Below are 24096 nucleotides of genomic sequence, written 5' to 3' on the forward strand. Positions count from 1 at the left end.
ATAATTGGTTTCCTGTGCAGTGGCGGATCTAGGATTGGTAGTCATTGGTATCACCGGTTAAAACCCCAAAAAAATTTCTACTACATGGCTTATTTTAATGAAAAACTTTCAATACCCGTAACAATTAACAAAGACTTCTTATTAACAGATCCATTTCAGATGAGAGTGATGCTTCAAAACTCACCTTTTAGATGCATCATTAATTAAGAATATCTTCTAAAAATATCTTTAAATGAAGGGAGATGATGTATCCCCTCTCTTTTTACTTCTTCCACCAATATTTCATCACTCTTTTCTAAAATACCGCTCTACAAATTATAATAAAAAGTTTTAATTACTCTGTATAACATAAAATTTTCTAAAAATGCCCTAATAAAATGAATTACTCCGTATTACAAAATTTTGTGGACATCATTAAGGGGTATTTCAGGTATTTTGAGTGTATCTAATCTAATGAGAACCCATTCGAGATGACCTGACATGTACCCGACTGCACCGACGACGTCGACTACTATCTAGCCATCCTTCACCGCCGAGTCGCCGACTGCCGCAATAACCTGTGATCAATCGATTTCATATGAGGAAGCCAAATAAAACTTCTAAAGAGTCGATAAAAGCACCGCCTAAAAAAAGCTGTAAAATATGTGAAATAACTGATTCAAAATACAAGTGCCCTACCTGTTTCGTTCCATAGTAAGTTTCAATTCCTCTTTATTAAGGTTCATCATTTGTTATCACATGAATTTTTGATGTTGAATCATCTTGTCAAATTTTTAATTTGTTTAATTTTGCAGTTGCTCGCTCACCTGTTTTAAGAAACATAAAGGTAAATGTTCTATTGTTTTCTGTTTAATTAGTTCTAATTATGAAAAAGTTTTCTGATAGTTTTGTGAATTGATGTTGAATTAGCTAGTTAGGGTTTGTGTTTATTGTATTAGTTATTACAGTAGTAAACTTGAATGCTTATTATTGTGTTAATGCTTAATGTTGATGTACAGATATAAGTAAAAAAAAAAAAAAAGGTAATTTAACCACTTTGATTTTTATCAATACTGAGGGAAAAAGTTAGGAGTGATTATGCTTTAACTGGATGCACTACTGATTCACAAAGTTTTGAAATGTTTTATTTTAATGTGATACCTTAATGATGATTAAGTGGGAGTGATTAAAGTTTGAGCATTCATATATGATGCTAAGCGAAGTTAAAAAATTGGGCATTCACGTGTGACATGGCGTATAAGAAAGTTGAGGAAATTTCACGCGTATGTGCTAGTTTATTTGTGGGAGATAGTTGACTAGTCGTTGAATTGGATGTGGAGGATGAATATGTAGATTTTTATAAGCATTTTTCAGGGTAGGCAGTGACTGTGAGGTAGACTTGTAGATGAATAGACAAGAACGATGCCTTATTTATTTCTTGGTTATTTATTAGTGAAATGAAGGATTATATTACTTGTGGTGAATGAAGGATTATATTACTTGTGTTAAAAAAATTAGGTTCACTATTTTGTGTTGTTTTATTGAATGTAAATTTGCATTTTCTTTTTTCCTTCATCCATACTAATAGAGTACTTAATAGTGTTTAGTGTTTCGAAGTAATTTATAGTGTTTTTGTTAGTTGGGTACATACAATAGGAATTTTGAAACTTAGATACATATAATAGTAAAAACTGTATGGTTTAAAGTTCAGTTTGAAACAATAAATTCAAATTTACATTCAAATTAGCTAATATAGAAATGTCTGATTTTGTGCAGAAATTACATGTGTTAAACCAGCCCCTGCTTCGGAGAATGATAAAAGTAAGTTTAAAATACTTATTCAAGAATCAATTCCTTTTCTTTATAGATTTTAAAGTTTAACCATTATTGTAAATAACTCACAAACTTTCATCTTCTCAATTATTATTATCTTAAGAAAAAAACCAAAGCTTTAATTCCTATCGTGGATAAGAATTTTAGGATTTTTGTACTAGTGTAATTCGTGCTTGCTTAAAGTGACGATCTAACATTGTGTAACTCTATTTTCAGACTCACCTATTCCACCAGTTGACGTTGATAGACCCTGTTATATTGACGATTTCAGTGATGTGCTACCACAGTCCCAACTAGAGTCCATATGTATGATTTTAGTTCTACCACCTTCTTCTTAGATTCATTCTTTTTAGATCTATCTAATATTTCTTAAACTTGACCACCTATTTTTCTTTGACGTATGTAAGATTTTGGGTGCAGCTACGTCTAATGAGATTCGTGATGCTTTGAAAGACAAAGAGCTGCGAAAACTTGTACGCAACATAGATTGTTCCGCAAACACTGAAATAGTAAGTGATATTCTACTCCATATCTTTTTGCCTTTTTTTATTTTCTTGCTTTCAAAGGGATAAAATCGAATCCATGATGCATACAAGTAACGCTAAACTTTTCTCAAATGTTTCAGGAACTTGACAAAGCTATGGAACAAGAAGTGTTTCGCCTGTTTACAGAAAAGGTATGGTTCTTTAATATCTCAATTTTTTACTTGGCGAATTTATGATTTTCCATGAAAGATATTAGCTTTATGTTTTCTGTATATATAGATCTTGTCAACGGTGAACCAGTCTGCCAATCAAGAGTTGTAGGTATGTGAATGATATCTGATGAAGAATCTCTCTTTTAATGAAGCTTTCTTTTTCGTATCGAAAGAGATTCGCAACATGAAAAAGATCCTTTTATTTCTCTGGCCATTTCACACATGCAATAGTTTTTTTTTATCTTTCTAAAAGGTGGTGTCGGACACAGATCTAGTGGCGAACAAGTAACAGGCTTTCGCTGCTTAATAATGATGTAAAGTGATATGCTCTGTAGCTTGACTGTTATCTTTCACCTCAGAATCATGGCCCCAGTTCTTTTTAGATATAAAGTTGCACCATTTGAACACATATTCTCAAGTTAACTACTAGTGCCCACAACTAAAAAGCTACTTTCTCATTATCAAAGTTTCTTTCACAAGTACAGAAGAGAACATCGAATCCCTATCTGCGTGCATCGCATATGAAAAAATAAGTGTATCACATCAACTTATTAAGTTATAATCAAAAGTCCTATTTGAATGATTATCGTCTCAAGTGGTTAACTCATTTACTGCATTCATCGTATATGCGGGTTATGTTTTAACTAAGGTCGATATTTTGATAAACATGTACCATTATTTAATGTATAATTTTGGTGAACTAATCACAATTTAGAGTTAAATTCACCTTCTCATTGGTTATTAGTTTCCTGTGAAAAAAATATGAACAAGGTCATGGGAAAACACAAAATACTTAAATATAATCTCTAGCACATTTCTTTAAACCTATACACAATGTCACAATGCCTTGTTTAAGGCAATTATGTTGCACATATCATGGTATAATTATACATAAGCTATGGTATATCGTGTGAACCGCGCCACCTTAAAATGCATTGTATACTCATCTCGCACTTTTAACTACAAAATTTAGTCGGCTAATTCAGAGCCTGAACTTCCCTGAAGATCAGCCTACAAAGACACAAAGATTTATCTCAATGTCATATTCGAATTCAGATAGATATTAATATTACTACCAAAAATAGCAAATCTTACCAGTTGGTTGATGTTCGGGACCCCTAACGTCTTTGCTGCTGCTCGGCTTGCTTGTAACGCCAGTAGGATTCTGCACAAATGAATATGTTAAAGGTTTTCAACGCGCGTTAATCAACTGATTTTGATATCGACTAATTAGAATAAGAGAACTAGATATGTGTTTTGATGCTTTTCAGTTGTTGAATTGAATGTTGTAATATTTGATTGTTAATTTTATGAGTGTTTAACAAGTTTCAAATGGTTAATTAAATACTAGTAACATTCATTGATTCAAAAGGACATTCTATTAGTAAATAAAATAATTAGAACTACAATTATTGATTAATTTCTAACAAAAGATTTTTTCATAAAAAGATTACTAATTATGAACAATATGAACACAGGTGAAAAGTTAATAGGTAACAATGAGAGATATACATGAGTTATATATATGCCAGTTCTTCACTAAACAATGAGTTTTCTAAGTATGAAACTGATTTACTCACCCTTAAGTAGTAGGATAATCAAATCAGAATCGTTTTATCCAAACGATAAAAATTGTTATCGCGACTTGAAGTCACAATAATCAGTAATCAGTTTCACAATCATGAAATTTGGATGTTACAAACTGTAATGTATAATTTATATATATTTAACGTGCCTGGGGTTGTGGCATTTGCGTTTGTGGTAGACCAACGTATTGTTGATATGGATCTGCAAATGGAACCCGTGGTTGGTTTACGTTTTGTAACGGAAATGAGTTCATCATCATCATCGGATCTGATGGTTGACCTCCTTGACTTCTTTGTGGGCCCATCATCGGAACTTGCGCCATTGGAAACCGTGGAACTGGAAAACGCTGATTGAGATGGGCGGCTGCTGCTGCTGGATTTGGCATTAGGGCTGGACCTGGTAAAACGGGCGGGTATGGAACCATGGGTCGGTTCATTGCTACCTGATCCATACCCATGCCCATTCCCATAGCAGCCATTGCTGGCATGTATCGTTGCATACCTGGGAACATCATGGGAACCATGCTGTATCCCATGGACATCATCTGCATCAACGGTCAGATTGAGAAAGGTGTCAAAATGGGTAATTAATAAGCAGAGGCCAATATGGGTCGATTGGGTGAGGTCGACCCACAATAGCCTTTTATCCGTTCCTCACAACTTTTAGTAATTTGAATGCATTTTCTATGAATGAATTATAATCATTTGACCCGTTCTCTGTTTGTTCAGACTAACCCATTTGAACCCTTAACTAGTAAATAGGTAAAAACAGCGGCCAGATCTTAAATAAAATCATACATACCTGTACTTGCATTTGAAGTGACTTCAAATACTCAATTGCCTCATCAAGCATAGAAGCTTTGTCCGACTGGAATTCAAAGATATTAAACAAGTTTTAGTAGGTAAATTCAAAACTATTTCAAAAACAACGAGAACAAGTAGTGTAACCAACCTTGTTGCAACGAGGTATTAGTTCTTGTAACGCCTTCATCTTTTCATTAATTCTATCTCTACGTCTCTGCACACAAATCAATATTCATTACATGTAATTGTCAAAGTTAATTACAGTATTAAGAATAATTAATCACATAATATGAAACTAGTGAAGTACAAACCCTTTCTGAGAGATTGTGTACTTCTGCAGCGCGAGCCCTCTTAGTAGACGTTGATCCACGTGATTGCTTCTTTGCATCATGATACTCAAACTCCACATCCTTCATTTAAATTTAGAAATAATAAGAAATAAGAAATCCCAGTACACGGAGCCGATTATATAACATCACACATTAGACGCACTTTCTAACACCATCTACTTAAATCCAATATTTTCATCAGATAATCAGCTTCAGAATGCGAATTTAGACAACCCAAAACAATTATGTTCCCTTTATTCACTGAGTTTCATTGGGCATCAAGCCATCAAGGCGTATCTATTAACATAGTAGTGCCGTATTGGTGTCAAGTTTTTGAATTTTTTATTTTTTATTTTTATTTTTTTTACAAGGTACCCTTCAAATTACCAATAAATTCAACTACGACACTCATATATATTTAGAATTTATGGCTTTTTTGAAGTAAACGGTCACTAAATATAAATAGTCAACTTAAGAAGGCTTTAAGTTTTAATCCTAGATTTCTTGAGCATGCAAGATTAAAGTTGAAAAAATTTAAGGAAAGTAAAAGCATGCACCATCAATGACCATATATATATGGTAACTAATATGCACATGATACTCCTAACATAAATGCTTGAAGTAATTGTATACAATCCCAAATTGGGAAAACAACTTGCAGAAAATTGGCAAATCAAGTCCATATATTATTGAAGTTTGGAAGAAGCGCGTGAGTTAACATTTAATTAGATTTGCAAGATCCCAAAACTTGAAGCAAACAAAACTGAAGATGATGGCGATAAAAACATAAAGGGTTGATGTAAAAGCATATACATAATAGTTTTGAGAGTTGAGACCCTTTATACAGATCCAAAGTTACAAATGTACGTACACGTTGCACAAATTAGACATGGCCGTGTGCACGTTCAAAAGTGAAGCACAATGCCCTTTCTTTTGTGTGTGAAGTTGTCATGATCTCATGGGACGAACCGGAGAGATCCAAAGCCGACCCTGGGACGAACCGGAGGTAAGCTCGGACTAGCCATAAGATCAAGTGTAGAACTCACTCCCAAAAGCTAGCTTAAAGGAGGAGGGGACAACTTGCCTTATAAGCCATCACCCAATCCCATACTTGGGCGATGTGGGATCATAACAGAAGTTTGGGTTACGCTTGTTGTAACTAATGATAATAAGTACTGTATAATGCAGAAAAAGCATACGTTGCCCAAAAACTTTCTTGGCAGTTGAGATGGTGAATTTGTGATATATGACAAGACAATACATTCCAAATTTGAGTAGTATGTATCATGGCCAATATATTAATAATTTGAGTTGTTGTTGTTGTATCATTAGAAACCAAACCAAATACTGTTCACGAGATTATTATATTCAATTTGATTCATATTATGGTAAAACCTGCTTAAATTGCAATATCAAAGAAACATTCTAAAAGTGTATTAAACTCAAACAGAGTAATAATATATGTATTAATTATACAATTAAGGTTATCACATTAACAACATAGAAAAGTATGGTTAATGTCAAAAAATTAGCTTATTTTATTCTTCAACTTGTTTGAATATACACTCACCCTCTAGCTACTCTACACTGTACAATGTGAATGGGTCAAATTTAGAAAATTTTAGCTAAGGGGTATAAATCCCCACCACCTTTGTAGTAACAATACGTTTAAACAAAAACTTGTAAACCCAATATAATCGGATTTGATAAATCCAATTCTGTACACCAAGGCATAAACTGGAGTTGCAAAATCCAGTTTTGTCCCATGTCGAGCGCACCTATGATCACTATTCCTGATACGGATCTCCCAAATCCGGTTTTCAATCACTTTATCTGACAACTATTCACAATTCGGATTTGGGAGATCATGTTTTCAGTCACTTTATCATACCACCATTCACAATCCGGATTTGAGATATCTGATTTGGTCAGAAAATTTTGAAATCCGGATTTGGCATATGCTAGTTACTTTTAAAATTAGTAGAATGTTTTAGAAACACCCTCAAGCCAAAACAATGCAGGTGTACGTGTAAGTATTACATGCTCATTTACACGTGAGTTAAAACCGGACTTGTGAAGTCCGGTTTAGACCAAGGTGTACAAAAGCAAACTTCCCAAATTCGGTTATACTTGTTTTGCAATTTTTCGTTTTGAACATACTTTTACTACAAATGTGGTGGGTATTTATACCTTCTAGCCAAACTTTCGTTATATTTACGTGGTGAAACATCCATAATTCTCCTTTACTTAATAAATAATGATATAAGTAAGTTTTTAAAACATCCAATGCCTAATAGAGGATTCCCTAGTAAAAAAATTATATACTTCTTAATATGATGATTTAAGTAAAAAGTTTGAACGGATGAAGATATTTAAAAATAAAAAAGATAATTTATTGTGTTGTCATCGATAAATAGGTTAAATGGAGTTTATTTTTTTTCAGGTTATTGCAAGAGTGAAAATATTTCTATTCAAGTATGTACGGTTTTGTAGATTTATTATGTGATCAGTTCTAACTATTTCCTTAGTCAATAAAATATGATGCTAGTAACATAGCAAGACTTCTTTTTTCCTTTAAACATATCTACATGAAACCTATGCAATCGATACTTATCTTGTTATCAGTGATGAAGTAGAAAATTAATGAAGTTGTCGTTTAGTGAAATTGATCTCCAAAAATATATGAAGGTGCAGATGTGTAGTGAGTGTGCTCCTTGCAAGATACACGTGCCAACACTATATATATTCCGAAATTGATTTTTTAGACGTATTTACAAAACATTTAAGTAAAAAAAAAAAAAAAAACAATTGGATTTATTATGGTTTTCAGCATATTTTAAAAGGATAATGATATGTATACAACCAATATTTAAACATACACAATCAAACATGTTTTATAGTGTTGTAGTGTATAATACTAAAAAGCATGTTTGATTCTGTACATGTAAAAAATGATTGTATATATATCACTCCCTATTTCAAAAACACTGAATTTTACTCCGTAACAATTAAATCCAATACAGTATAAGTTTTCGTCTTTACACAAAAAAAAAAAAAAAAAAAAAAAATTTTGGTTCATTACAAAAGTACAACCGTCAATGCATATAACAGTTACTGTTAAGCTTGCTGGTCAGAATCAGGATCATGCAAATATACAAGTACATAACTGCACAAATAGTAAATAGTAAATAGTAAATAAATCATTTTTACCTCACTGTAACATTCTGTATCATCTGTATCTCTTCCTTTCCGTTTCCGATCTTCCGTCACCGGCGGCGGTTTCTGCACCACCGGTTCAACGCTCGCACTAGCTCCTGAACCGTTAGTTACCGGCGACGACGAAGCAGTTAAATCATAAGTTTCCGCTTCTCTTCCACCAAAACTACTCATATTCGCCCCAGAAAAAAGCGCGCCACTATCCGTCACTCTCGAAACCCTAGATTGCGACGGTTCAACCGCCGGTGTACCGTTTGACTCTACTACCGTCGACCGCGTCACCGCCGTTGACATCTTATGCGAATTTTCCGGAGCCGATACATCTCCGGCGATGTCTCCGGTACAATTTCCTTTATTAGGTCTTGTAAACTGTAAAAAGTTTGTAAAATTCTGTTGACTATTCTCATTTTCCACGCGCTTCAACGGCGGTACCGGCGGCCGTGGAGACTGATTAACGTTAACTGTAGTCGCCGTTGCCGGAGACTGCGACTTCGGTTGATTATGTTCATATTCCACACGTTTTAATGGCGGTACCGGCGGCCGTGGAGGCGGCATGGTAACCATCGCCGGCGTTGCAGAGATGACCGTATTAGATGACGGAAGAACCGGATACAAAATATCGTTATTAGGAAGATAGAGATCTAAATTGTTATCTTCATTTGGATAATGAAGCCATGAAACCATTTCATCTTCTTGCATGAATAGATTACCACACGGCGTCGTTTCATCCTCAATTAATCGTAAGTCTCTATTTGACGACGTCGTTTCCGATTTTTTATTATTATTATTACTAATTCCAGATCTTTGATTTTGGCTTTGCATTACAACTTGACCGTTTTGCCATAGTAATTCCATTATATCTTCATCTCCCCTGCATAATTAATTAAATACAATAATTAAAACTGTTAATAATCATTATAAATAGATTTAAACAAAAATAATAATTTAAAGTAGGTGAGAAATTAAAATTACATTGATGATTTGTTGTGGCTTTTGAAAGTTGAAGAAGCTGGTAGCAAGTAATCGTCGTCGGTTTCATAATCAGGAACACAATGATTCATCCTCTGTTTTTTTATAACTAAAAAAAATAAAAATAATTAATTAACTGAGTCGAGCTTAATAGAGTAGATAAGTTTTTTGTAACGGAATTTGATTGAAGAAATATGCTACCAAGTATATGAATATAATAATGATTTTGTAAAGGATTTAGGAAATGAAGAGGTAAAGAGAGGACAAGAGGAAATGAGATATTTTCATGGTCGTGGGTGGGAAGTTGTTTGCAGGTAAAAACGAAGGAAGAAGATAAGGTGTGCGCTGTATGTGTTTCTATATCTCTATTTTTTTTTTCCCTCTATTTTCCCCCATTTATCATTGGGAGATAGAGATGTCACACCATTTGACTTTATCTAATCATTTTCATTTATTTTTTATATATATTTTTTTAGTTTTATATATTTTTTTAGTTTTATATTTATATAAACTATTTTTTTTAGTTTTATATTTATATAAACTATTTTTTTAGTTTTATATTTGTATAAAACATTTTTAATCAATACTTTTATATGATTAAGCTTATATTTTTTAACTATTATGATTTTTCCCATTTTTTGTTGTAATAATAATTATGTAAAATAGTCCGTTACAGTTTTCTTTTTGTTCTCTAAAATGTTGATAACTCGACAATATAATACTCAACTACGAATGGGCAAATTATTAGGAAGTAGCATGCTCTCGGCCAAAGAAAGTTATCTCTCAACTCAAAGTTAGAATAATGCTTCAAAAAAAACTTATGACTAGCATTAAAATAATACCCGTCAATTATATTATATACATTTCATTTCAATTGAAAGTAAAGTGTCAAAGACAATGTTAAGATATATTCCAGACTTTTAACTTGCACGACTACTCGCGATAATGAGAGTGTCTTCTAACATCGAGAAATTTTTTTTTTCCTTTAAAGATCCTGAAGCATCTTGCTTACCGGTAATCTCCCATTTTCGCCGTCGAGTGTCTTCTAACATCGAAAAACTTTCTTTTTACCTTTATAGATGGCAGTGGCGCGGGGATATCTGGTATTTCATTCTTCATCTTCATCTTTGCAGTCTTCTCTGATTTTCAGTATTGTGATTTTCCATCTATATCCCTATTCAACTCGAAGTTTATTATTTGGTCAAGTCGTGTTTGGTAACGGGTTTTCCATTGTGTGTGGGCTTTTTTGCGATCATTAACTTTTTTGCAATGTCTCTTATCTGAAAGACTGAAACTAGTTGAATTACACAGACTTTAGAGTACAATTGATGTGAATTGAATTTGGGTTTTTTTTTCAAAGACGAGCTTCCTCCACAACCAACCTTCTTGTGTACAGTTAGAATAAGTAGAAAATTGTCTTTTTGTGTACATATTCGTATCGAGGCTATCACCAAATTAACATTTAAAAGGCTTGAATATATTATAGCCTCTAGGTATAATGGATCTATATTTTAACATATTGGACTCGTCATTTAAGTTCTTAACTATAATGATTAATACCATTAATAAGATAAAACAAGCATAAGATGATGTATATAAGTTAATGTATCATGAACTTCTATGGGGGAGCCAATGTGCTCGTTCATATGAGGATTTCCTCGCTTACAAAAAAAAAAAATGGATAAATATGAGTTTACTTACAACCTATATAGAAAAAAAATTAATAATAAACAAATAATAATAAAAAAATAAATAAATCAAATGGATTTATGAGAAGTGTGTGTGTGTGTTTTTGTGAGGAATGAATTGAGGTAAAAGAACATAAAAAATGATGTTAGGTATTTTCTCCACCACGAGTTGATTATTGACCATGATCGTTCTAAAATAATTTAGTGGTTGAGGAAAATAACTGTTCATATCTTTGACGATCGGAGAAATTATGAGAAAGAGTTACATGATAATTAATCAGTTATATTGCATAGTAAATTGAACAGTTAAAACCTTCTCCGAAAAAGATATAAAACATATTAGTAAAATGGAGAATAAATTATAACTTTGATTATGGTTTGTTAGTTTTGTCTAGCTATTAAAAGGTGTTAATTTGTGTATCATTTATTTTTATCACACTAATATACATGCCTACAGATATTTAATGTATATTATTATGAAATATGTTTAGTACGAAGTATAAGAATAAAAAAATTACTCTAGGTTACTCTCTTTTTTTTTTTTTTTTTAAAAAGCAATAAGGATTTTATTAATAACTCACAAGTATCACAATCTCAAGGATAAAACTCAATAATCGACAAAAACATACAAGAAACTAAGATTTGTTAAGATGCCAAGGTAGCAACTCAACAAACAAACTAGGTAAAATAAAGTGTCGGATTATGTAACCAATTATATTACTAGATATTCTTCATTTTGCAGCTCTTCGTGATCCATTCATAGCTTTTCACTTGAATCTCACTAATCGCAACTGGAACGTTCCAACATTTACCTTTGAATACTTTGTCGTTGCGATTTTTTCACATCAAGTACACACTCGTCCAAATTACCCCTTGAAATATGCTTTTTCCCAAATCCAAAAAGTTTTGACCCGAATCCACCTTTAGAAGATCTCGAACACTACTAATGTAGTTAACGTTTCCCAAACCCAACCAATCAAAGATTTTAGCCCAAATGCCCATTGTAAGATTACACGAGAGGAGGGAATGATCCAAAGACTCGATGTCATCATCGCAAATCGGACAACGCTTCGAGTTTAAATCAATCCCTCTTTTGTCAAGTTCGGGTAGCGTCGGAAGCCTACCCTTTCTCGCACTCCACACAAATATTTCAACCTTTTTTGGCACTACATTATAGTACCACAGTTAACCGTAATAGAAGGCAGAGTTTTTTCCTCCAGCAGCTCCGTCATTTTCTTCACTGTATAATACCCCATCGAGCCCGAAGATCAGGCCCAACTATCCTCTCTCTAGGTTACTCTCTAGCTTCGGCCACTTACTATATCGACTTCATCAACTCCGTTAACAATTATGAGCAACTAACATGGAATGGTAGGATTCCGTCAAAAGACTTGTAGCCATGCCTGCGTGACCTGTACTCAGTAATATGTACTACTATTATATGCACGCCGTAATACGATATATATATATATATATATATATATATATATATATATATATATATATATATATATATATATATATATATATATATATATATATATATATATATATATATATATATATATATATATATATAGGGAGAGGATCTCCTGAGAACTCTGATCATGTGAGAACCGGCGGACGAACAAAAACAAAGAAATTCGAACAAAAATTCTGGCGGGTGAATAAAAAAAACTGAGTCGAACAAAAAAAGATGCATTTAATCACATGTTCTACCTTTTCTGTTTGGTTCTACAAAACTGTAGAACGAAAATTCGTTCGAATTGGGGCAATTTTGTTCGCCCGCCGGTTCTACAAAATTTTGGTTCGGTTCTACAAAATTGTAGAACGAAAATTGGTTCGAATTACTCTTTTTTTGTTCGAATTACTCATGTTCTGTTGAAAATCAACTTTTTTTTTATTTAGCCCGATTTAGAGTTTAAGGTTTAAGGTTTACGGTTTAGGATTTATGGTTTTCGGGTTTACTCCGTAAGCCCTCAACTCTAAACCCTAAACCCTAAACCTTTAACTCTAAACCATTCGTGTAAAAAACTCATTCTAAACCCTAAATCTAAACCCTAAACTCTAAAATCTAAACCCTAAAACCCTAAATCTAAATCATAAATCTAAACCCTAACTTAATTTGATGAAAATTAATGTAGAACAAGTGTAGAACAGCATGTTCTACATGCTGTTCTACATCCCGTTCTACATAAAATGTAGAACCAAGCAAACAATGCATCTAAAAACAATAAATAAAAATTGTTCGACTAGAACAATTTTTATTTCGCCCGCGTCCCACTTTTTGCCCGACTACCTTAGTTCTCAGAGTTCTCATTTGGTCTCTCTACTATACATATATATATATATATATATATATATATATATATATATATATATATATATATATATATATATATATATATATATATATGCTCCCTCCCTCTCAGTATAAGTGTCCACATTTGATTTTCAAAGTCATTCTATGTTAAATCTGACCATATATATCTTTATTTGTGTTATATAATATTTGATAATATTTATGTGAATGGATTAAGTTTATAATGCGGTTTTATTTTTATTAATTTCATCAAATAATATATAACACTAATAAAAATATTTATAGTCAAAACTAATAATGAAAGACTTTGACAATTAAATGTGAACACTTATACTGAGACGGATGGAGTATATATTGTATATATAGATGGATGGGTATCAACGTTAGCCGTAATGAGTTTAGTATTCTTTCTTTTAGACCATATTTAACCCCGAGGGACGTATTGGCGTGTTGCTGGGTGGGGGTGGTGCTTGATGAGCGTGCTACTAGACTACTGTGTAATGAGTGGCGTGCTGAGTGGCGTGTTGGGGGTATTTTTTATTTCTTTTTCATTTTATTTATTTGGTTTAATTAGTTATATTATTATTTTGTAATTATAATAACAAATAAATTTAATAAAACACACTAAAATTAGGTCGTGGAGGTGCCTGACTTGAGTCCTCACCAGCTTCTCGGTCTAGCTCTTTGGCGCACGAATCCATAACACCAAATAAAATTCATCGTCTGAAGAATCATCGTCGATGATTTTTAAATAGCCATCCATTTTGAGTAAATGATATTAAGAAACTGAAATTGGAATTAAAGCGAATGAGAGTGTGTTTGAAATTGTGTTTGTATATTGTATATATATAGAAAGAAAATTAAATTTTTTTAATTAATTAATATATAATATATGTATATATCCATTAATTTTTGGAGGTTGTCAACCCTCCACGTCGCCAAATTTTTCAACACGCACCATGAAGTCTCGTGTTGGCTTGATGCACGCGTCCCATTTTCTCGACCAACACGCCACGGTACGGCGTGTTTGCCGGCGTGTTGGCCAGCACACATGCTAATACGGAAGCGTTAAGTTAAATTCGGTCTTAGTTAAAATGTTATAAAAATATCTATAACGTTAATTATTAATATAATGATTATTAATAATCTAATGTTTTTATAACTATGAATGTTACATTTTTAATTTTAGTAATGTATTACTTTTATTTATTTATTGTATTTGAATTATAATTTAAATAGGTTAAAGTTTGAGGTGTGAATGTAAGATATGAAGCTATTAATTAAAAAAATGTTAAAATTTGTTATGCTGATGTAAAAAAAGTTTATTAATGGGTGTTCAGATAGGACGTAACGTTATATATACACATACAAATACAAAATACAAATAAAAAGAGTTTTTTATTTACGAATTGCTAAATGGTTAATGTATTTGACACGGATCCGACACAAAAGCAAATTCTAATGATTGCAAGGTACTTAATTAGCTCATATTTATATTAGTCAAACAGTTTAGTAAGTTGACATCTGTTTATCACCGAGTTTGTACTTTACATCTTATCCAATACATAATCTGTGGAGTACTAAATATGACTAATATTATAATTAAGTTTATGTGATTTATGTGATGCTACTATTTTATAATATATCTTAATTTTAATAACAGTCACTCATTTAGTCATTTAATTACGATTTTCCTGTCATATATGTTCACAGACAAGGAGTGCACTTTACAGACAAGGAGTGCACTTTTTTAGTAAAAAATGCAATCTGCTTGTGACTAGGCAAGGTCAGGATCTGACCTTCATTAATCCTGTGTGTCAAATTTTGATGTCAGATTTCAGTAGGGTCCATCAATTTTTTATTTTCTTTATTTCTTTTGATTTTAAAATCATATTTAATAACATAAAATACAAAAAAATATAAAATAACATAAACTAATTTATTTTAATAATTCAACGATTACATGAAAATTCAACGATTACATTAATTGAAACGACTACGAATTAAACATAACAATTACAAAAAAAAAAATATTTGGACTATTAGGAATAGAATTAGAAATACCTTGCGCTAGTCGGAGAAATAATTGAATCTGCATACAAAAACGCCTTTTAAATATATGCGGACGAAACACCGGCGTCTCGGAAAAATAATCGTTCCATAAGTCTTCCGTGGCTTTTTCACGATTTCTTGGAATATAAATTCGGTTTCTTGGAGCACGCTCGGATTGGACTTCCGAATCATCCGATTCATCTAATTCTTGAATCATTTGCACAATAAGCTCATTCGGAATTTAGTAGATACGATACGTAGTTTGAAGACGATGCCATAGAAATATAAAAAATATATATGTTGTAAAAATATATGATGTAAAAGTATAAAAAAGTGGAGAACATGAAAGAAATTGGATGTGCTGGTGGGTATAAAATGAGATGAAGAATGGGTTTTTATAGAATAAAAATAAATCAATTTAGGAAGAAAGAAAAAAGTAGCCGTTGGAGGTCTCCAACGGTTTGAATTTGGACCAATCAATGCTCGTCACGTGTCTGGACCCCCCACTTTAACGCTTTTTATTTTTTTCTGCCGACTGACACCCCAAAGGCGTTGGGTGTGACGCCGCGTTGCGGGCGTCAGGGGGCGTCAGAGGCTCTGACCCGGCCTCCCTGACGCCGCGATAATGGTGGTCTCATATATTTGATAGTACTACTAAATATGTCTAACTTATAGGGACCGAATTGGGATTTTTCGATCAGGGAACAAATATACTTTCCCTATATATCTGTATATCTATATATCTTCATAATAAATATATATTTTTAGAAGTGTAAAAATGTAAAAAATACATTTATATTATGTCATATATACGCGATTATATAAATTTATTCATAGACTCATAAAGTTGTCCACTTATAGATCGGCTCTAATTGAATTCATGCACATAAGAGCATTTATTATTTACATCCTTTGTATTATTTGAAACTTGAGTATCCGACAAAATTATGTCTAAACTGACGTCGTTTCTTCTTTTTTTTTTCTAAAAAAAATATGAGATTAAATTAAAAAAAAATAAGATCAGCCCTATATATTGCTACAAAATACAACACACATTTTGCACCAATAAATACAACACCAAACACAATACCAACAAACATTGAAACCAACCATAAGGGTGGTGGTGGCATCACTGTTGTAAAAAACCCGTTTACTCGTCGATTAATCCCCGAATAGCGAATTTTACAACCTTGGGTGGCATGATATGTTGAGATATAGAAACTTTAAACAAAAGGAAAGAAATCAAATTAGCTTGGAGATTAAATTCGCTTGGAAGCCAAGTTTTACTTAGGGATTATGTATTTTATTTTTGGATTGTCTTTGGCTTGAAGGACAAGTTAGCTTGTTCAACAAGTAGCTAGCTTTAATATTTCACTATAAATAGACCTCTAGCCTCATTGTAATCGTTTTCACAAAAATAATAAGAAAAATTCTCTGGTTTGCGCCCGTGAATTAAACCCTTCTCCGTGTTTTGCAGTTGGGATATAACCACGTTAAATCCATGTGTCGTTTATATTTATCGTTCTTGCTTTAGCTATTTCGTTTGTCGTTGTGGGTTTGGTGATTAGCATAGATCACCTGTCTTGGTTGGGTCCATAATTCCTAACAAGTGGTATCAGAGCCAGGTTCGAGTATGGGCACGATGGCGATTTGAAAGCAAGGTGTTCGATATGGTTGATGATTCGGTTTTTTTTCCATCAAGGTTAGATCAAACGACAGGGTTGTGTGTCTTGCAACTTGTGTTTGAGATCCAGAGACTTAGTTGATCGCGGTGAACTTGGGGTATGTCTATGTATCCATGAAGTTGATCACACCAGGGTTGGTCTGATCCTGTCGGGTTATGATGTAAACGGGATGCTGGTTACATCGTGATGGTGATTTATTCGCGAAGGGTTACGAAGTCAAGGGGATCGGTTCGATAGGGTTCTGTTGCAGAAGACACAATGAGAGATTTTTTTAGAAGATCCGGGTGACGGGTCGGGTTCTTGTTCCTCGTTATCCCGTACGAAGGAACAATTGAGCACAATTCGAATGTTCATGCGCAGTTGCAGAAGAAAATTCATAACGGGTTCGTTAACCGTTAGATCGCCTTAAAAATTTTAATGTAGGTAAAATACATATAGATCCAGCTTCTGTAAAATTTTGAGGCCGATCGGACCGTTGGATGTTGAGTTACGATTTTTCGAATCTGGGCAGTTTTCAGGATGAATTTTTTCGGGTTTGAAGACGCGAGTGCAAGACGGTTTTGTCTCGTGAAACTTCAAGAGATATGAGCTATGTTTTCAGAGGTGTGGGTTTGTTATGGGAGCTCAGGAGGGTGTTTTTCTCTCGGGTTAGAGCGGTTAGGTAACAAACAAGATGCATCGGTTTTAAAGTCGATAGTGGGAGTTATCGGGGGAGTTTGGTGCTTGCGTGTTTTGAAACGGGGGGACCAAGTGTATGATCAAATATTCCAATTCAATGGAATATGTGGGTGGGTTAGAGTTCATTGTCACTAAGGAAATTGATGTCGAAGGGTGTCGGATAGAACGCATCTGACTGTTGCTCGGTTATTGGTTGATGTTTCAATAAAGGGAGCGGTTTTCTTCGAGGGTGATCAATAGAAATCTTTAGGTGATGGATAGGGGCGGATAATCTTGTAAGTCCCAGAACTTGAGCTTTCTAGGATCGTTGAGGGTGTCGGAAACTCGATGAGAGTTTGGTTACCGACGGAAGTTATCGAGCTATGGGAGTTAGACAACTAGTAGGGTTGTGGAGATGGTTGAGCGACTTGTTTCTCCAATGTTCTCAAGTTTAGTGTGTTAATTCCGGTAACACTAGGGCTTCGAATACTTGTTACTCTCCGATGACAAAGTAATTTATGACTAACCGGTGATACGAACAAAGTTTCTTCTCGAAGCTGCGATTTAATTCTTACTCGTACAGTGGGAGCGTGCTTGGGATGAGAAGATGGGGTTTGTGCAATTCATAGAGCTATGAGAAGGTTAGTGTACCAACGAGAAAGCGGAAAGTTGAAAAGATGGTAGACTTCAAGGTGGTGATGGCGTTCGCACTAGGGTATCTTGAAGAATAGTCTATAAAGGCGTCTGTTGGAGTTCCTTTTTTTGTTGGTGGAGGAAATCATAGATAGACGGAAATTCTGTACGAGGATGGTCATTGACATGTGTGTTCGGGATTGGACGTGTCTAGATCGATCGGTGAGGCGGCGTTGTCTCATGAAAGAATCCTATGATTGAAGTCTCGCTCACTTCAATTGATCTTCTAGTGTAAGAAGATGATCTTCATGATAGAAGATGGTGGTGAAAGAAACCGAGATGGCCCAAGCTAGTAACTAAGAGATTGGATTATCGCTCAGCGGTGTTTTTGGTTTCGAAAGACTTCACTTGCTCGTAGTTTAACGAGCGAAGTGCGGCGTGATTCGGGTAGCTTACTCGGCGGTATCATAAGGAGTTGATAATCAGCTACTCTGGAGTTATTGTGGGTTTTTGAATAAACACAGTTGAGGTGGTTTGGATTTTCTGTTGAAGATCGGTAGGGGTTTGTTCAAAGTCTCCAAGTGGGAGATTGTTGAGATATGGAAACTTTAAACAAAAGGAAAGAAATCAAATTAGCTTGGAGATTAAGTTAGCTTGGAAGCCAAGTTTTACTTAGGGAGCAAGTATTTTATTTTTGGATTATCTTTGGCTTGAAGGATAAGTTAGCTTGTTCAACAAGTAGCTAGCTTTAATGTTTCACTATAAATAGACCTCTAGTCTCATTGTAATCGTGTGCACAAAAATAATAAGAAAAATTCTCTGGTTTGCGCCCGTGGATTAAACCCTTCTCCGCGTTTTGGAGTTGGGATATAACCACGTTAAATCCCTGTGTCGTTTATATTTATCGTTCTTGCTTTAGTTATTTCGTTTGTCGTTGTGGGTTTGGTGATTAGCATAGATCACCTGTCTTGATTGGGTCCATAATTCCTAACATGGTAAGACCCTGACCTTCCAATGTGGAGGTTAAGGGTTCGATTCCTGCCATTCACAAAGTTATTCTCCCTCATGGCCACGGAGGTTCGCCTGCAATGACTCTGGGCTGCTAGCAAAGCGGGTAGTCGTCCTGGGATTAGTCAGTTAAAAAAATTGTTGGATACCCAGGTAAAAAAAACATTGAAACCTACACATTACACTAAGTGACTAAACAAACACTTGAGACATATCAGATAGTAGCCCTAATCTTTAACTACCTCCAAAATGTGACCTTCAAAAACAGTAAGAGTCCCAAATCAACCGAAGGACAGTTGAAACCCGAACACCAATACACTGTAAACCGCAAACGAACTCTGCCAAGTAAATACTCAATCTACATTCGAAAACCACCAAATTGCCACAAAATCACCACCAAACACCACGAAGAAGAAACAATTTGGATTTCGGGTGGAATAATGAAATCTGCTACCAAAAAATAAAAACTGCCACACATAAACGAGTGTCTTTAAAACATAAAAACCACAAAGAACCACCATTTAGTAAAAACAGGAACCAAAAAGGAGATCTAGAATGAAAGTAGATACAAATAGGATAGCAGGGGTGCAACGACGCCAAGTGAAACACATTTTGAACAAGCGACTAACGGAAACGAAAGAAACGAGAAGTTTAGAAAGTGTAAAGGGTCAAATACAACAACCGTGAACCAACTGAGAAAACGACTGTGAAACAAACCCGACGATCTAATGTCATTGGTTGAAGTCCAAAGACTACATATTCCCCGAATAAACGAGCATACTTTAACGCCTTTAAACGAGTAAAATTTTTTTTTTTTTTTGAAAAATAGAGTCACTGCCCGGACAAGGCATATGCCGTGGCGCGGTTTGCCTTGTCGCGGCGCGACACAACGTGGGAAACATTACACATCTTAACCCAGTTTCTGATATCAACTTCAGGCCATTGCCGCGGCGCGGAGGGTTTTGCCGCGGCGCGACACAAATCGTGTCCAGGATCTGACCTGCAACTTTTTATTTAAACCAAATTTTACACCTTTCATCATTTTTCCAACACAATCAAAACTGCATAATTCATACACAAACTTAAGGAAACAGTTTCTAATATCATTAAACATTCGCAAACATCTTTTAAACATCAAAACGTGTTTTCATAATCTAAACCATCATTTGGTCCCAAATTTGGCAATAACAAACATGACACATTCAAAACACTAGGCGTTGATAAGCGGTAACCGTAGAGCGTGTTTACAAAAGGGACTTGCAATACCACTTACACTAATGCCAATGCTCCCCTAGCGCTTCAAACGGGCTCCTTACCTTCGCGATGAACCTTAGCACCTAAAACATAAAACATCATGGGAGTAAGCTTTTACACTTAGTGAGTTATAGGAAAGTAGTAAAACATAAAACATAACACTTATCCTTCAACCCATCGGTTGTTTGCTTACTTTCGGATCCGATTCATTCATACCATAGGCATGACTTACTAGGCCAACCCTAGTAATCATACCTAAGCTAACCATAGACATACTAAATATGCCTAAGCTATCATCATTTCATTTCATCATCATTTCAAACATAGACATTTAATGTGTCTAAGCTAAAACAAACCATAGGCAAGATTACTAGCAATGTAATAACCTTGCCTAAGCTAAACATCAACCATAGATACAATTATTAGGCTAACCTAATAATTCTATCTAAGCTACATATATAGTGCACTTAGTCGTTACTCTCTTGCACGGATGCAATCCGAGAACACTAAGCCACTCTTGACCCGCCCATATTACCCCCTATAAACTCACCTTGCTTAATTGAATTTCCTTGATCACTTGTAACCTCTTTTCCTTGATTAGCACCTTAAATAATTGGGATGTTACAACTCTCCCCCTCTTGGATCGTTCGCGTCCTCGCGAACCATTCTTGATGCAACGACGGATAATACTTCATGAGCCATTCTTCAGGTTCCCATGTACATTCGGAACCTTTTCTAAATTGCCATAATACCTTCAACAATATAACCGACTTATTTCTCAAGCGCTTAACCTTTTGCTCCAAAATCTTTATTGGCTTCTCCGCATATCTTAACTTATTATCGACCTCAATTTCATTCAAAGGAACATAGGTTGATTCATCCGCCAAACACTTTCTCAATTGCGACACGTGAAATGTGTCATGTATATTACTCAATTCTTCGGGTAAAGCCAAACGGTAGGCTACCTTCCCAACTTTCGCCACTATCTCAAATGGTCCCACGAACCTTGGACCCAATTTTCCCCTCTTTCTAAAACGAATGATGCCTTTCCATGGAGAAACTTTTAGCATCACTCTATCACCTACTTGAAATTCTATCGGTTTTCTCCTTTTATCTACATAAGACTTTTGTCGATCTTGTGCCGCCTTCATTCTTTCACGAATTTGGTCGATCATCTCGGTGGTTTGTTGTACTATTTCTGTGCTTCTTAATTCTCGTTGACCCACTTCGCCCCAACAAGTCCGGGTTCTACACCTCCTTCCATACAACATCTCATATGGTGCCATTCCAATTGTAGAGTGATAACTATTGTTGTATGAAAACTCAACTAAAGGTAAATGAGTATCCCAACTTCCACCGAAATCGATGACACATGCTCTCAACATATCCTCAAGAGTTTGTATAGTCCGTTCACTTTGACCATCCGTTTGCGGGTGAAACGCGGTACTTATATGTAACTTAGTACCCATTTCCTCTTGAAACTTTCTCCAATATCGTGAGGTAAATCGGGTGTCTCGATCCGAAACTATAGAAACCGGCACTCCATGCCTTGCAACAACTTCCTTCATATACAACTTAGACATTGCTTCCGATGACGAAGCTTCTCTTATTGCCAAGAATAATGCACTCTTAGTCAATCTATCAACAATAACCCAAATTGCATCGTGTTGTCTAGGGGTCTTAGGCAACTTAGTCACTAAATCCATTGTAATATGCTCCCATTTCCAAACCGGTACCTCTAAAGGTTGCATCTTACCATAAGGCATTTGATGATCGGCTTTCACTTGAAGACAAGTAAGACACTTGTGCACATACTTAACTATATCCCTCTTCATTCCCGGCCACCAATAGTCTTTCCTTAAATCTCTATACATTTTCGTAGCACCGGGGTGAATCGAATATTTAGATTTGTGAGCTAAGTCAAGGAGCTCACTTCTAACACCACTTTGCAAAGGTACCCAAATTCTCCCATATCTAAGTCTTAATCCACGAGAATCTACCACAAAATCATCAACTTGCCCCTTGATCCTTTCTTTTCTCACGTTTTCGGGCGATAATGCTTCACCTTGTGCAACACGAATATCATCAAATATTTGAGGTGATATTACCATGGCCAAACTCGTTATCTTAATCGGTTGATGACTCGACTTCCTACTAAGAGCATCCGCTACCACGTTCGCTTTTCCGGGGTGATATAAGATCTCACAATCATAATCTTTCACCAAATCGAGACCTCTCCTTTGCCTATCATTCAGATCCCTTTGATCAAATAAATATTTTAAGTTCTTATGATCGGTATAAATGGAAAACTTAACACCATAAAGATAGTGACGCCAAATCTTTAAAGCAAAAACTACGGCCGTCAATTCTAAATCATGCGTAGGATAACGTTTCTCGTGTTCCTTCAATTGTCGGGAAGCATAAGCTATGACCTTCCCATTTTGCATCAATACACACCCTAAGCCTTTCTTAGAAGCATCACAATAAACCGTCATGTTCTCATTCCCTTCCGGTAAAACCAATATGGGCGCTTGAACAAGCTTCTCCTTAAGGAGTTGAAACGCTTGTTCTTGCTTTTCTTCCCATTTCCATGGCACACTTTTACGAGTCAACTTGGTGAGTGGGGTGGCTATTCTAGAAAAATCTTGTATAAACCGTCGATAATACCCCGCTAAGCCTAGAAAACTCCTAACCTCGGTAGGATTCGTAGGTGGTTCCCATCTCATAATTGCTTCTATCTTTACCGGATCAACACAAATACCCTTCTTATTAATGACATGACCCAAAAATTGAACTTCACGAAGCCAAAACTCGCATTTAGAGAACTTAGCAAACAACCTTTCTCTTCTTAAAGTCTCTAATACTTGTCTTAAATGCACCGCATGTTCCTCTTCATTCTTAGAATATACCAAAATGTCATCAATGAATACAATTACAAATCTATCAAGCATCGGTCGACAAACTCTATTCATCAAATCCATAAACGCGGCCAGAGCATTTGTTAACCCAAACGGCATAACCACAAACTCATAATGACCATACCTCGTTCGAAAAGCCATTTTAGGAACATCTTCTTCCCTCACTTTCAATTGATGGTAACCCGACCTTAAATCTATCTTTGAAAAGAAACTTGCACCTTGTAGTTGATCAAACAAATCGTCTATCCTCGGCAACGGATACTTATTCTTAATAGTGACCTTATTCAATTCTCTATAATCAATGCACATTCTCATAGTTCCATCCTTCTTTTTCACAAATAAAACTGGAGCTCCCCATGGTGAACTACTGGGACGTATAAAACCTTTATCTATCAAATCTTGTAATTGAGTCATCATTTCTCTCATCTCCGACGGGGCTAATCGATAGGGAGCTTTGGCAATTGG

General features: G+C 34.9%; 2 protein-coding genes across 4 annotated transcripts; one reads left to right on the top strand and one right to left on the bottom strand.

Moving 5' to 3' along the window:
* The first annotated feature begins 461 nt into the window (after positions 1-461).
* LOC139902983 (uncharacterized) lies at positions 462-3055 on the top strand. Of its 2 annotated transcripts, none has more exons than XM_071885715.1 (8): positions 462-693; positions 795-826; positions 1756-1800; positions 2029-2118; positions 2233-2321; positions 2438-2488; positions 2577-2618; positions 2763-3055. In XM_071885715.1, the coding sequence occupies exons 1-7, from the start codon at positions 578-580 to the stop codon at positions 2616-2618; spliced, it is 465 nt and encodes a 154-aa protein (XP_071741816.1). In that variant the 5' UTR covers positions 462-577; the 3' UTR covers positions 2763-3055. The 2 variants fall into 2 exon arrangements, with proteins under 2 accessions (XP_071741816.1, XP_071741817.1); XM_071885716.1 differs by having other exon boundaries at positions 2779-3055.
* A 229-nt stretch (positions 3056-3284) lies between these two features.
* On the bottom strand, positions 3285-10431 carry LOC139902981 (transcription factor PIF1-like). Of its 2 annotated transcripts, none has more exons than XM_071885714.1 (9): positions 10426-10431; positions 9417-9522; positions 8439-9315; positions 5211-5309; positions 5048-5113; positions 4898-4963; positions 4245-4640; positions 3605-3674; positions 3285-3520 (listed from the first exon to the last, which is right to left on the bottom strand). In XM_071885714.1, the coding sequence occupies exons 2-9, from the start codon at positions 9503-9505 to the stop codon at positions 3516-3518; spliced, it is 1668 nt and encodes a 555-aa protein (XP_071741815.1). In that variant the 5' UTR covers positions 9506-9522; positions 10426-10431; the 3' UTR covers positions 3285-3515. The 2 variants fall into 2 exon arrangements, with proteins under 2 accessions (XP_071741815.1, XP_071741814.1); XM_071885713.1 differs by lacking the exon at positions 10426-10431 and adding an exon at positions 9615-9771.
* Positions 10432-24096: the final 13665 nt, after the last annotated feature.

This window comes from Rutidosis leptorrhynchoides, chromosome 3 (genome assembly GCF_046630445.1).
Source record: "Rutidosis leptorrhynchoides isolate AG116_Rl617_1_P2 chromosome 3, CSIRO_AGI_Rlap_v1, whole genome shotgun sequence".
In the NCBI taxonomy this organism is placed as follows: Eukaryota; Viridiplantae; Streptophyta; class Magnoliopsida; order Asterales; family Asteraceae; genus Rutidosis; species Rutidosis leptorrhynchoides.